This window comes from Danio aesculapii, chromosome 8, assembly GCF_903798145.1.
Source record: "Danio aesculapii chromosome 8, fDanAes4.1, whole genome shotgun sequence".
Taxonomy (NCBI): domain Eukaryota; kingdom Metazoa; phylum Chordata; class Actinopteri; order Cypriniformes; family Danionidae; genus Danio; species Danio aesculapii.
The window spans coordinates 50,321,487-50,336,486 of NC_079442.1; the positions used below are offsets into that span (position 1 = coordinate 50,321,487).

The window sequence follows — 15,000 nt, forward strand, 5'->3', positions numbered from 1 at the left end:
GATCATCCAAAATATCTGATGCAAACTGCATGCTGTATTGCTCATTTTGAAATAAAATGCATGAATATATTATAAATGTGAAGAATGTGAACTGATTGACACAATGCAGTATTCTGGAATGAAAGTCTGTTGTTAAGAGTTTGAGTTTATTTATAAACATATCAGCTACTCACAGCTATTTCATAACAAGATCAATATGGATAAAATAATATTACATAATAATAATTTTATATCGCAACGATACGAAATGACTGACAGAATGAATGAATGAATGAATGAATAAAACGAAATGTATCTCTAAACACAAATGCAAATATAAATATATACATTAAAATAAATAAATAATAAAATTAAATGAATAAAAAATAATAAATAAATAAATACATAAATACTAAAAACTATAATAAATAAATATTAAATAAAAATAAACTAATTAAAAAATAAATAAAAAAATAAACAAAAATAATGAATGAATGAACAAAACGAAATTTATCTCTAAACACAAATGCAAATATAAATATATACATTAAAATAAATAAATAAATAATAAAATTAAATGAATAAAAAATAATAAATAAATAAATAATAAAAACTATAATAAATAAATATTAAATAAAAATAAACTAATTAAAAAAAAAAATAAATAAATAAATAAATAAATACTGTGCATACTACTGTATGTGCTGGGCAAAAATAAATTGATTAATCACATCCAAAATATAAATTTGTTTTGCCAATTTAAGTGTGTGTACTGTGTATTTTTATTATGTATGTATGTATGCATGTATGTACACATATGTATATACGTGTGTGTGTGTGTGTATATATACATTTACATACACACACGAGTGCAATTATTTGGGAAAAGGCTTATTTATATTTAGATATAAAATATATATCTATTTGATACAAATCATATATAAAGGTAAATATCTGTGTAACAAAATAGTTTTTCATAGTTTTGCTTCTATGTAAGTGTGTATCACACATACATAATAAATATATATAATACACAGACGTCAAAACAAACTTATTTTGGATGAGCTTATTAGCGATTAATACTAAAAATATAAATAAACAAACACATAAATGAATAAATAAATAAATAAAAATAAATAAAACTATATAAATACAGATATAAATAAACACACAAACAAAAACATAAATAAACAAGTGAAAGAATAAATAAATAAATAAAAACATTATATAGAATTTTCCAGTTTTGTGATAATTTGAAACTCTTCCTGGTGGTCCATTTTTAAAAGCATCCATCAAAGAGTTTAGGTGTCAAGAAATCTGGCTATGAATAAAATGCATTACTGTTCTAGCTCACCTTGGGAACCAGGTACGGCAGGACTGAGCGACTCTTCACAGCCATGACCTGCTTCAGTCCATCCAGAGCAAACTCTGACGTCTCCTCGTCCTCCTGCAACAGCAGACAAGGACATTTTCAGTGCTCTTCATGGTCTTTTTTGCTTTTAGTGTGTCAAAGTAACTGGCAACTGAGAACGTTTGCTGTTAGTAAGATTGGTTTGGAGAGAAATGAAAAAATTTACTTATCAAGCTCACATTAAAATCCTCAAAAATGGCAGCAAAAACATTTCTTTCAGATATATTTGACTTATTTAACTTATAAAATAATATACGTTCTTCATACTTTGTTGCCACTGTTGTAACTTTTAGCCGTTTGTCAGCAGTTTAAGGCAATCAAGTTTTTAATTTATATTATAGGGGGGCATAGATTAATATTTTTATCTAGATTAATCTCACTGTAATCTTGGAATTAATCTAGATTAAAATGGCTCATTTGAATTCTGCCAAAGGTATTCAGAATATGTGTGCTAGCCAAATAATGACTAAAAGCAAGTCGGGAAGAGAACGGGTTTCTCAAGCCAGGTGGCGCATTAGACCAGGGGCTCATCTCCTCTTTCCAAAATGCATCACAAACTGCTTGAGAAACTGTTCTACTATGATAATTGATGATGAAAATAAATGATGTTCAATAAGATGTACTTGTGTTTACTAACTGTTTATTCAGTTAAACATTAATTTTAATAAGCTCCAAACTGCGATTTTTAATCACCTTAATCTGACTAAAGTGAGAACTGAACTAAACAGAAATGGAATTAAGACATGTGGAGTATGCAGAGATTAGTGGCATTATTGAAGTAAACATCGCAATTAAACTATTACCGTCATGTAGGCCTTTAAGCCATATTCTCAGTCGATCAACACACGCGGCTGTCAGTTAAGGACCGCGCGCACACACACACACACACACACACAGAGCGAGTTTTTCTTTCCATTTGGCGTGTGTTACTGAATTCCATAACACTCTTCCACCAGTCCTCACTCCTAATTTGCGTCTAATACCCCAGTTTGTCACAGGGGCATGAATGAAATGTTCATGAGTGAAAGTGAAACTGCCGAACTGCAGTTAAAGTCACCCAAAATTACAGGAAACTCTTACATGAAAGCACTTCACGTAAACACCTTAATTATACTACTGTCTACTAAGGCAAATAACTAGATTACTGATGTCCATGTAAGCGTAGTCAGTAGTGTCTTCGAGGTAAGTGAAAGATCCAAAAGGGCATCCTGCTGATTTGATTTAGAAGGGCACTTGTTTGTCAGACGGCTCACCGGTTTTACTTTCATTCACCGTCATTCATTTTTAAAAGCACCCGCTCCATTATATTTGTGTATGTTTTACTCGAACACAAACTCTAAAGGTGCCTGATAGTTAGATGTGTAGCTAAAATTAATCAGATTCACTCTAGTGAACTGCATCCATGTTAGCACGTCACGTTTGGAATACAAAACACATTTCACAGTAGGAATACACACAGATTCGAAGACTCGTTCTTGCCACCCACAGTGCAATTCGGCCAGGTATACATCCGTGCTAAAATATCAAGGTGAAAGTCATCATAGCTTGCGTAGAACAGACCCAGCTCCCAAACCAACTGTGAGAATAGATCAACGGCGATATTGTTTTTAATCGCCACGTTAACGCCGATAATGGCCCACCACTACTTTAAATATGATAGTACAGGGCAGAATGAGTATGTTGATTTATTTTAATACATCCAGATGTTACACTAAATAAAGATTCAACACTATTTCACCTTTATTTTGACCTCTTCTTTTCACTGATGTTACTTTAAAAGCATTCGATGTGCATTTTATTTATACAGTTCAGTTCACTTTTATAACTTTAATTTGACCCTAAAATGGAACATCTCATCTGTATCCTTAACATCACTGCATTATATGCTATATTTTATATGTATTGGTTTATTATCTTCTGTGTTAGCTAAACTTGAGGACGGTGGACGGCATTCGAAATTAAATTTGTCTGACGATTAATTGCCTAAGAAATAATTGTTAGATTAAACATCTGCAATTAGAGCAGTCAGTACCAGTTGTTTGAGCAGTGCGGGCAGGATGTCATCCAGGGCCTGGTGGCCGATGGTGGTGTGAAGCTGCTCGAAGGTTTTAGCAGCCGCTTCTCGAACCTCCTCCAGTGGGTCACACAGAGCCTTGCGCACGGTGGGCACCAGAGACTCGGAGAACACCAGAACCTGAGCAAACACACAGCTCTTAAAGGAATTGTTGCCGCAAAAATGCTAATTACTCACCCTTAAAGTGGCTGCAAACCTTTAGGAGTTTCTATTTTCATCTGCTGAACACAAAACAATTCTGAAGAAAACTCTGCAGTTTAAACAAATACTATGGAAGTTAATGGTTACAGGTTTTCAGCATTCTTCAAAATATCTTCTGTTGTGCTCTATTGAAGATATGGCAAAGTGAAGTGAAGGGTAAATGATGACAGAATTTTCAGTTTTGAGTGAACTACCCCTTTAAGCTTAGCATTATTAGTCCATCAGCTGAAACTCACAGCGTCTTTGCTGGTGGACTTCATGATCTCACTGAGGCCGATGCAGACACCCTGCCGCTCATCACTCTTGTCTGAACGCAGACCGTCCTCCAGGATGGGAATGATCTCCGGCAGGATCTTCTCGCCCAGCTTTCTCACCAGGTCGCCCAGAGTACGAGCGGCGATCTGGAGAAGCAAGACAACCAAACATTTAAAAATATTCTCTTTCTGAGTCTAACTGCAGTTCATTAATGTTAGAAATCAAAATATAGGCAAAGAAGAACAATAAATATTGGTTAAAAAATCATTACATATGTGTGTGATAATTAACAGATTGTTTAATAAATCTTTTTTTCAAATACATATTAAAATAAATAATATCAATATTAGTAAAAATAAACAATTTAATCAATTATTTGACAACCGTTTCCAAGTGTATTCTTCGCAAAAAATAAAAAAATAAAAATGTAATTACTAAATTATAAATAAGGAAATCTGAATATATTTGAACATTTCCAACAAAAAGTAATCACTATTATAATAATAATAATAATGATGATAATAATAATAATAATAATAATAATAATAATACGGTCAAATTAAGCAAATATAATATGTCACTATATATACACACAATAAAAGTACAATTTTTAATATTGATAAAATTTAAAAAATATTTTAAAACATTACAGCACAATGCACACAACGCTAAATCCATTGAATGCTAAATTAATGCATTAAATTTAATGCATACATCCAAATTTAATGCATTAATGCTTATAAAATAAAATATAAATAAAAAATATGAATTCTAAAATCTCCAATATTTCTACAATAATAATAATGCTATATTAAGCAAATGTAAAAGGTCACAATATTCATACAATAAAAATAACTTTAATATTGATAAAATGTAAATCCACACACTGTTTACCAAATGTCCAAAAGTTCAACCGCATTGCATTAATGCTTATTAAATAAATAAATAAAATATAAATAAATAAAAAAAAATAATTTGAAAATCTCCAATATCTCTACAATAATAATAACAATAAAATAATAATGCTATATTAAGCAAATGTAAAAGGTCACAATATTCATACAATAAAAATAACTTTAATATGGATAAAATGTAAATCCACACACTGTTTTCAAAATGTCCAAAAGTTCAACTGCATTGCATTAATGCTTATTAAATTAATTAATTAATTAGTTTAATAAAAAAATGAGGAAATATTAATACATTTTAAAATTTCCAATATTACGTAATCACTAGAATAATAATCATGCTATATTAAGCAAATATAAAATGTCACAATATAAATACAACAAAAGTAACTATTTAATATTTATAAAATGTAAAAAATATATATTTTAAAACATTACCAAACAATGCACATAATGCTAAATCCACACTGTTTTCCAAATGCCAAAAAAATCTACTATAATGGTAATGAAGGCTTATTAAATAAATAAATAAATAAATAAATAAATAAATAATTAATTAATAAAGAAAGAAAGAAAGAAAGAAAGAAAGAAAGAAAGAAAGAAAGAAAGAAAGAAAGAAAGAAAGAAAGAAAGAAAGAAATTTAATAAACAAATAAGGAAATATGAATTTTTAAAAATGTCCAATATTAGGTAAATCAATACTATAATAATAATAATAATGCTATATTAAGTAAATATAATAGGTCACAATATATATACACAATAAAAATACATTTTTAATATTGATAAAACATTATGGCACAATGCACATAACGCTAAATCCATAGTTTTCCAAATGTCAAAAGTTCAATTGTAATGCATTAACGCTTATTAAAAAAATCAATCAATAAAATCACATTGCTTTCAAAAGTCTCACATGCATATATTTTAGGTTTAGATTTCTAATGATTAATAAAATGAGACTATATGCATGTACCGTTCTCTTGTCGGGGCAGGTGGAGGCCAGGAAGCCCAGCAACAGTGTGAAGAGTGTGGGCAGGATTTCTCTGAGGGTTCGAGGAGTGTTTGAAACTACAATCTTCCACACGTGAAGAGACGCCTGTCGGACCACCAGCTGTGTGTCCGAGCGGCCCATGTAGAGTCCAGACAGCACACGGTTACGCCTCTCTGCACCCAGAGCTGAGATAATGGCCTGAGGGCAACCACAAACATTTATACACAATTAATTTTTAAACACATTTCTTTATGTTGTAATAGCAAATAAACTAAGAAAACGATTATAAACAAGATTAAATCAAACAATTATCTAATATTTATTTACCTTATTTAAATATGATTGAGGTTTTTCCAGACATAAAAACATGTTTTATAAATTATAAATCTACTTAATCAATCAATAAGAGCTTATTGGTATGTTTATTTTATAGATTATTAAATCAATATGTAAAAAATACACAGAAATTTGACCAAAGAAATTCTTTGATTAAGAGAATGGATATCATCTTAAAAGTTAATTACTTATTTTTAATATTTAAATCTATTATTTTATTATTAAATTATTACATTTTCTTTCTCTAAAGACACGGAACAGGATTGCAAATGAACATTAAAATAAAAATGTTTAATTATATAACTATTTATTATTTATTTACTAAAAGAATTCCTTAAAATAATTTTAAAAAGGAGACTTCAGGAAAGTATATTGTTATATCAGTAAAAAGGTTTTTCCTAATATAAAAACATGTGTTTTAAATTATAAATCTATTAGTTTCTTTGTTTATTTATTTATTTATTTAATCCATTAGAGCTACAATTGTTTCCTTGAATTTGAGTATAAAAATATGCACAAAAAAAGATCAATTATCTAATTATTAATTATTTTAATTTCTTTAATCAGTACAGTATTAAGTAAATAGAGCTCATGTTAACAAGTGATATATAAATCTTTAATTTCCAAATAAAAATTAAAATATTTAAAATGACAACTATTTATTATTTATTTACTGAAAGAATTTCTTAAAATACTTCAAGAGATTGTTTTTGTTAAAGATTAAGGTTTTTCTTAATATAAAAACATGCATCAATCAGAGCTTCAGCTGTTTCCATGAATTTAGGTTTAAACAAATATGTAAAAATGAAAAAAAAAAAAATCAATTAACTAATTATTAATTATTTTCATTTAACAAGAACAGTATTAAATATATATATATATCATCTTAAAAAAATATTACTTAAATATAAATCTAAAATTTATAAATAATAAAATAAAATATTTCAAATTACAAATATTTATTATTTATTTACTAAAAGAATTCCTTAAAATACTTTAGAAAAAGAGGTTTTTTTAAGATTAAGATTTTCTCTAATATAAAACATGCACTATAAATTAAAAATCTACGTATTTATTGAATCAATCAGAGCTTCAATTGTTGTGAATTTGGGTTAAAAAATATGTAAAAATTAGTTCATCTTAAAAATTGATTACTTAACTTAGTATTAAAATAACATTAAAATATAAACATTTACAATATTACATTTTCTTTCACTCAGGACATGAACAGGAATAAAATAAAATAAAAAAACTTTAATTTAATTATTATTATTATTTTATTTATTATTATAGCATTTAATTATTATTAAAAAAGTAATTATTAAAAACAGTATTGCTTAATCAGGGTATTTGCAGGAATCCTAAAGGTAATTTTAATACCTTTTTAAGAGCTTCTCAGAATATTTTAAGACCACATCGCCACTTCATTTTCTAATCAGTACCTTTCACTTAAACAGTTGTTAATAAACAGTTGTAGTTAAATAAATGCAAGCTCAAATGAAGCACAACCATGCAACAGAACTCAGATAAGCTCGGAAGAAACAAAGCCTGAAAGAATAAATTACGCTGTTGTTTTCAGCGACAGGCTTCACTGTTTAAACATCGTCTTTCTCCATCCAGGAGTACGCAAACTTACATTTTCCCATTTTGCCGTCTGTTTTGCTCTATGATTTCGCTACATGTGGAGAGCGTCACATCACCTTCCCGCGTTTGTCGCAAATTACGTGACATCACCCGGACGGAGGAGCTTGGCCGGACGCACCCGGCCCAAACCAATCACATGGATCGAGCACGCTGTTGTCAATATTAGGAGAAAAATAAATATATTCATGCTTTTTTGGAGTCTAACACTTTGGACAACGCTTGAACAAAATTTAAGACCTCGTAAAAACGTGATTAGGACTTATATAAGACTTAATACCTTTTAAGGGCCTTTATTTTCTCATAATTGATTTATCAACTTTTAATACATTAATAATCGCTAATACTTATTTGTTCAATGCATAAAGAAAAATTATTTAAACGGATCATTTTACTAATAATAGATTTTAAAAAAATGTAAGAAAATACGATTCCTTACATTAATTTTAATCTTTAATATAAAAAAATGAAGTATTATTATTAATAACTGATTTTAACTTCTATTAATAACTCATTATTAGAATTAGCACTCCAATGATGGCCTGGGGAATCTCCACACAGACAACAGGAAGTGAGGGCTGTATTGTGTCACTGTAATGAAAGCTGCTCTGTCAGATGGTGAGCTGAGGGCTCATTATATTACAGCGTACCTTGTTGGACTGGGCCGTGCCAAAGTTGTCATCCTCTGATGCTGTTTCTGTTGTCATCTTTCCTGTTACCCCAGAGATATGGAACAGCAGGTCTCCTAGCAACTGCACAGAGCTGAATCTGCAAGACCACAAGCATCAGCATTATCATCATCAGCATCATCATCATCATCATCATCAGCATCATAGACGTGGGTTTTTCTGATATTAAAAATCAGTGCAGTTGATGACCTACATATGATGCAGATATTTGGGCTATTTATCGTAATGTCTGGCTGATATTTTTTTGCCTCCCTTTTTTCTAATAAAATTTAACAGTGTAGTACTGAAGATATGATACAAAAAATAGCTTGAATTAAATAGACAAAAAGTTCTGCCTAATCCACAGTAGTGGAAATAATGGCGCTATAAATAAACAGTGTTAACGTCTATACTTTTTTCAGTAATGAGTAATCAAATTTCCCCCGTTACCGTAATGTTTTATATTTATTATATAGTCATTTGACTAATTCTATTTGTTTTAAAGTAATGAAATAGTTACTTTTCCTGGTAATTAGTTACTTTTGTAACTTTTTTTTGAAAACCACAGGGATAAGAAGCGAATTAAACATATCTTAACTATTTTAAAATGTCTCTGGCGTCATTAAGTGTGGGGGTGGGCCGTATGAAGCCCGCGGTTTGTAGTTTGGAGACCCCCTGTTGTAATCCATTCTCTTAAAATGGTATTAAGCGTTTACTTTTATATCAATGATATAAACTTGGCGATTATCGAAATTCATGCGACTGATCGAAAGCCAATCAAAATGGTGATGAGAATGCAGCACAGAATGGACAATACTGATACATAACACAACAAAACAAGTTGCTCCATCTCACAAACATTAGCATTAGCATCAGTATCCACATGCCAGCACAACAGCATCAGCATAAATATCAGGACTAGTATCAAAACCAAGACTGACCAACGCTAGCTCACCACAATCCTTAACTTTTTGATTTAGTGGCTAATTCATATCAATTTGAATGATCGTACATTTAAATAAGATTTGCTCATCTCATAGTGACGATTACGTTAAGGGGTGGAGTTTAGTGCCATGCCTCCTTTTAAAAATCGTACATTTTCATACGACACTAAAATTTTCTGGTGAGATCAGGCTGGGCTGACAGGCATCTGAAACTGGTGATGTATGGATGAAGGCAGTGTTTAAAGGTTGATGTTCTCACCTGATCCTCCAGAGGTCATCAAACAGGCCCTGCTCCAGCTCGGGCAGCAGAAGAGCGATGGCCGTCTCTGCATACATGCTGATGATCCTCTGACCTGCACGCAGAGCTGTGTCTCGGACATACTCGTTCTCATCGGCCAGAGCCTGAACACACACACAAAGGAGACTTACACTTGATGATAGCAATAATTCTCTATTAACGACTAATAAATAGCCAGGGCCGGATTAACCAATGGGCATAGGCCCAGGGGCACGTGCGCACTTGGGGCTCGTGCGAGGACAAGGGGTGGGGAAGGGGGGTGGGGGTGCTGATTTTGGAGTGTCTATTTAGGCTAAGTGCAAATAGCGCACCTCATTGGAATAAGCTAGTTAAGCGATTCATGCCCATCACCGTTTGATTGACAGAGACAACATAACTAAAGAGCTCAACAGACAGCAGTGTGAGCGGCGTAGCTCGTAACGTGCATGGCAACATCTTTTGACGTGATCGATCGTGAACCCGGTTCGAATCCAGCGTCTGATGAACACGTTCTTTTTTCCCCCAACTACAAATCAGATTTTGCCTGCTCTTTATCATGAGGAAGACAAGTACGAATCATAAGTGTGTGTATTATGGAGGACTCAGATTCATAGAACTGGATTGGAGCGGTGTTATATTTAAATCACATGCATTATAAGTTTGTAGAAGTTACACATTAAAAATACCCTTAAATATAATTATTTAGTACTGCATCAATGAACTTGAACAAGTATATTAAAATCCATCAATCACTATCTGTTTAATGTTCTTTAAATGCTTTAAAAATAAGTTAAATCTTTGTAGATTAGAAATATATACTGTTTATCATCTATTTTAAAAATTCTGGCAATAAATTATAGATTAATCTTATTTTTAAAATATTATATTAATCTTATTTTTTAATTCAACTATAGGGGTGCGGCCAGGTAGGGGACCTACAAGACATTGTGCCCAGGGAACTCTGAATTCTTAATCCGGGCCTGGCTGCAGCACTGTAATGCGCATGTGCAACATGACGATCATGCATGCATTACTTCATAAATATTGAGGTGAGCATAAGCTGGATGTTTTTAAATGCACATTTAGGCTGGATGCTGAAAGTGCTGGATGCGTTTAAACCACAAATCTTCTTTATTTATTCGTGTTTTAATGTCAGTTTAAGGTCATATCACCAGCACTGGGTATATTGATGGCAACACTTGTACATTTACAAAGTCATTTCAATTTGATCAATAATTAATATAGTAAAATTCCTCCAGAAGACACCTTTTTTTAAACATTTCTCTTAAAATATTTGCTTCTACACTGGTTGACCACCACAATCCTGTTTAATGGCTACAAGTTTAAAACATTCCTCAAAATATCTCCTTTTGAATTAAGCTTTTTGGGGGTGAACTATCCATTTAATGTGCATCTTCACATTTAAAAAAAAAATTGGAAATGGATATAAATCTATTTTATGATTAAAAATGAAGCATTAAATAACTTAAATAGAGACGGTGACATCTAACACTTCAGATTAAAGTGTTATATGTATGCCAGATGATTAGACCATACCTTCAGAATGCAGGGGATGATGGGACCCACATACGGGGTGAACTTGTCCCCGAAGGTCAGAGGAAGGTAGATGAACATCATGATATATCCGTCTCGGACGTGAGAGGCGATGTCCACTTTACTGGCTGTCTGAACCACATCAGGCATCAGTTTATCCAGCTTCTCCACACCTAGAGCTGCCATCACCTCAGCCAGACCTGAAGACCATGAAGAAGAGGAAAGAGAAAACACAATTATAAACACAACGATACACCGTCTCACATCTGTTCAATTCAATTCACCTTTATTTGTATAGTGCTTATACAGTGTAGATTGTGTCAAAGCAGCTTCACAAAAAAGGTCATAGTAAATAGAAACAGTGTAGTTCAGTTTGTAGTGTTTAAGTTCAGTTTAGCTCAGTTCAGTGTGGTTTAATAATCACTACTGAGAGTCCAAACACTGAAGAGCAAATCCAACGATGCACAGCTCTACAGATCCCGAACCATGCAAGCTAGTGGCGACAGCGGAGAGGGAAAAACTTTACAAATTGGCGAAAGTGAAGAAAAAAAACCTCGAGAGAAAACAGACTCAGTTGGGCACGACCATTTTAATTTCTCCGCTGACCAAACGTCATGGCAGAGCTGCGGTCTCATCTGTGAACAGCAGTATAGGTGGAAATATGTAGGAGCACATGTGTGAATACTAAAGCACTGAGATATGACAATTAACCCCCGTGTATTATCAATATATTGATTTTACTTTGCATCAATAATCTATTCGTTTCTGTATATGTACATTTTATAGACATTTATCTATCTGTGTGTGTGTGTGTGATAAAAATCTGATAAAGTAAATAAACACCTTAATAAAAATAGTTTTAATAAAGTAAGGTTCACTCTGCAATCCCATGGGAGAGAGTAATTGCTATTTTAAAGATGAATAATACAACTATATTACATTAAAAATACAATAATGCACAACAAACCAACATTACAATCAAGTTTTAAACTGTTTTAAACCTAAAGATAAAAAAAATGAAAATTAATTCAAATAAAATTATGAATTTACTTCAGTTATCCGTTTAAGGGTGCTTTCACACCTAGACTTTTGTTTCGGAACCTGGTGTGCATCCCCAGTTAGCGCGGTTTGTTTGGCATATGTAAATCCAGCAATCGCGCTCGGATCCGTGCAAAACAATCGGTCCGAGATCGCCTGAAAGAGGTGGTCTTGGCTCGATTGAAACCAAGTGCAACCTCCTGCTCTCCCTCGGGAAGCAAATGCGGAAGTAACTGAAACTGCAATTCATCGAAAGTCTACTAGTCCTGGCTCCATTTAGAGCAGATTTCTATTGAGCCCACTGTTAGAATGGCCAACTTTACAGCAGAAAAAAGGTGTTTACAGCCTGGTACAAAGAACGATTTAGGTTCATATAGCTAATAATACCATCATGACAAGATGTGAGAGATGCATTTTTTAATAACCCATCCGTTTCCTTTATATTAGGTTATATTAAGTCTGCATAATTAAGGATGTGGCCACTTGAGTGACAGCTAGGTCTCGCTGGTCGTCGTCACTTCACCTCAGTTGATTCCGGCTGATTAGCCGTTGAACTCGGCATATACGTCATATTTTTGTGTTGTTTTATGTGGCTTTACACAATCTCTCCTTCGTGTGGGTTTTAAACTTTTAGTAGCTGACCACAAAAGAAGATGTTTAGAAAAATGCTGGTTCCATTGTAGGTAAAAAATTACTACAGAAGACAATCCCAACCAACATTCTTCAAAATATCTACTTTTTGCGTTCAACGGAACTCAAATAGGTTTTGAACTAATAAAGGGTGAGTAAATGATGAGAGATTGAGTTTTTGGGTGAGCTATTCCTTTAACAGTAACCCTGGCGCTGTGTTCGTGGGTGTTGTGCATGTGTCTGCTGCCCTCTGTTGGGCTGTTCTCACCTTGTGCTGCTCCGGATCGATCCACTGAGCTCTGTTCAGATGCCAGAGTCTCCATCAGCCACGGCAGCAGATCCTCAAAGGAGGACTCGCCCATTCCCTTCACCATCGCACCCAGAGCCTTTGCTGACACAGTCCGCACCTAAGAGAACACACACACTAATGAGATACACAACACAGACAGAGAGAACACACGCTCACACAGAGCACAGATGAAGACTGCTTCACAGCTCAGTGCAGACAGCATTACCTCCGGCACGGGGTCCAACAGAGATGCTTTGAGGCCTGGAATCACACTGGGCAGATACGGAGACAGATCCTAACAGAAACACAGAGTAAAGCAATGAGACTCCAGACGCACCTGAATGCCACCGTGATGAAGGCTTTATTAAAAACAATAGCCATGGAAATAAAGGCTTTTGAATTTTGAGTGCTTATGACTTGCATTAGTTACATTTCCACTTGGATGAGAACACATGATCATGGCTGTAAATGAGTGTTCTGTGCATCATGTACCTTCTGGTCAGTGAGTGAGTACATGTTTCCGATGATCTGCGCCGCCATCTTGCGTGTGTCGGTGGATCTGTCCTGGAAGGCTCTCTGGACGATGGGCATGATCAGAGCCAGAGACGGAGCGTCAATGAAGTGCACAAACTTAGTGTCCAGCAGTGTCTGCAGGCAGTGCTGCGTCCTGTGAGACGGGTCAGTCAGAGCGTCCAGCAGGATCGGCGTGATCGCTGAACAAATCACAAAAATCAGATCAGTGTTGTCACAAAAAAAACTGACAATGTTGATTTTTTTCAGTAAAGATTGAAAACTTTACCCACTTTACTTCACCTCACAGCCAAACAGAACAACACACAGACCAGTGGGACTTTTTTTACATATCAGAAAACTCCATAGACTTACAGATTGAGATTTTTTCTTTAAAGGTCACATATTTTTCATAAGATAATTTTTCATAAGAACCTCTATAGTGTGGCTCAGACTGTTTCTGGGAAGTTTTAGCCCCAAACATCCTTCAGATTATTTATTATAGTTAAATAAATTTGGCCCTATTTGGGAGTGAGTAAAACTTGCATTTTTTTTTGTGCGCGTCCATTTAATTCAAATGCTTTAAAGAAGGGGGCGGAGCTTTACACTCCATTCTGACTGAAAAACAAAACAAGCTAATCTCACACAGTAGAAATAGCAGAGGATTAAAGAAGTTTTTAACTAGAATCATATGTTGTTTAATAGTTTTGGTCTACTTTGATAAAAGTTTTTATCTGCTTCAAATGTTGACTATTGTATACAGTGCACAGCCAATGTGTGTTTAAGAATTAGATGGTTGTTGCTAGATCGTATACGTTTGCGGCCGGAAGTTAACGTGAATTATTTATATTATTTATTAAATTTCCTATTTATTGTATTTTATTAACGTCTACCCCCACCCCAACCCTAAACCCAACCGTCACAGTAACATAAAAACAGTAGTTGTACCGAGTATTATTTATGGTATCTATTAAATTACCCAATAAATTGTATTTTTTTAAGCCCTACACCCACCAAAACCGTCACAGTACTGTAAAAATATTTATTATTGTTATACAGGCCAGCCGCATATCCGATCTAGACCAAATTAAACTGACAGTGATCATTTTCATGTTCAGTGAGCTCTGTGGAAAACAATACATTCAGTGACTTCAATGTCATGAGAATATGGAAATTCTCATGTTTGCTGGTATGCCTATCAATATTGGAGCATGTGTAATGTTCTTTCCAGCACAAATATTACAGTAATATATAATAGCATATAAAACATATAAAAGCAAAAGCATAAACA

General features: G+C 33.3%; 1 protein-coding gene across 1 annotated transcript in view; it reads right to left on the reverse strand.

Annotated features, from left to right (window-relative positions):
* gcn1 (GCN1 activator of EIF2AK4) overlaps window positions 1–15,000 on the reverse strand; it is a 105,226-nt gene that overhangs the window by 9,057 nt on the left and 81,169 nt on the right. The window contains exons 38-47 of the mRNA XM_056463217.1: window positions 13,692–13,912; window positions 13,426–13,494; window positions 13,179–13,317; window positions 11,246–11,442; window positions 9,671–9,813; window positions 8,450–8,567; window positions 5,805–6,020; window positions 3,902–4,066; window positions 3,423–3,584; window positions 1,334–1,426 (exon numbers count right to left, since the gene is read on the reverse strand). Of these exons, the coding sequence (XP_056319192.1) occupies window positions 1,334–1,426; window positions 3,423–3,584; window positions 3,902–4,066; window positions 5,805–6,020; window positions 8,450–8,567; window positions 9,671–9,813; window positions 11,246–11,442; window positions 13,179–13,317; window positions 13,426–13,494; window positions 13,692–13,912 (1,523 nt within the window). The remainder of the gene's footprint in view (window positions 1–1,333; window positions 1,427–3,422; window positions 3,585–3,901; window positions 4,067–5,804; window positions 6,021–8,449; window positions 8,568–9,670; window positions 9,814–11,245; window positions 11,443–13,178; window positions 13,318–13,425; window positions 13,495–13,691; window positions 13,913–15,000) is intronic.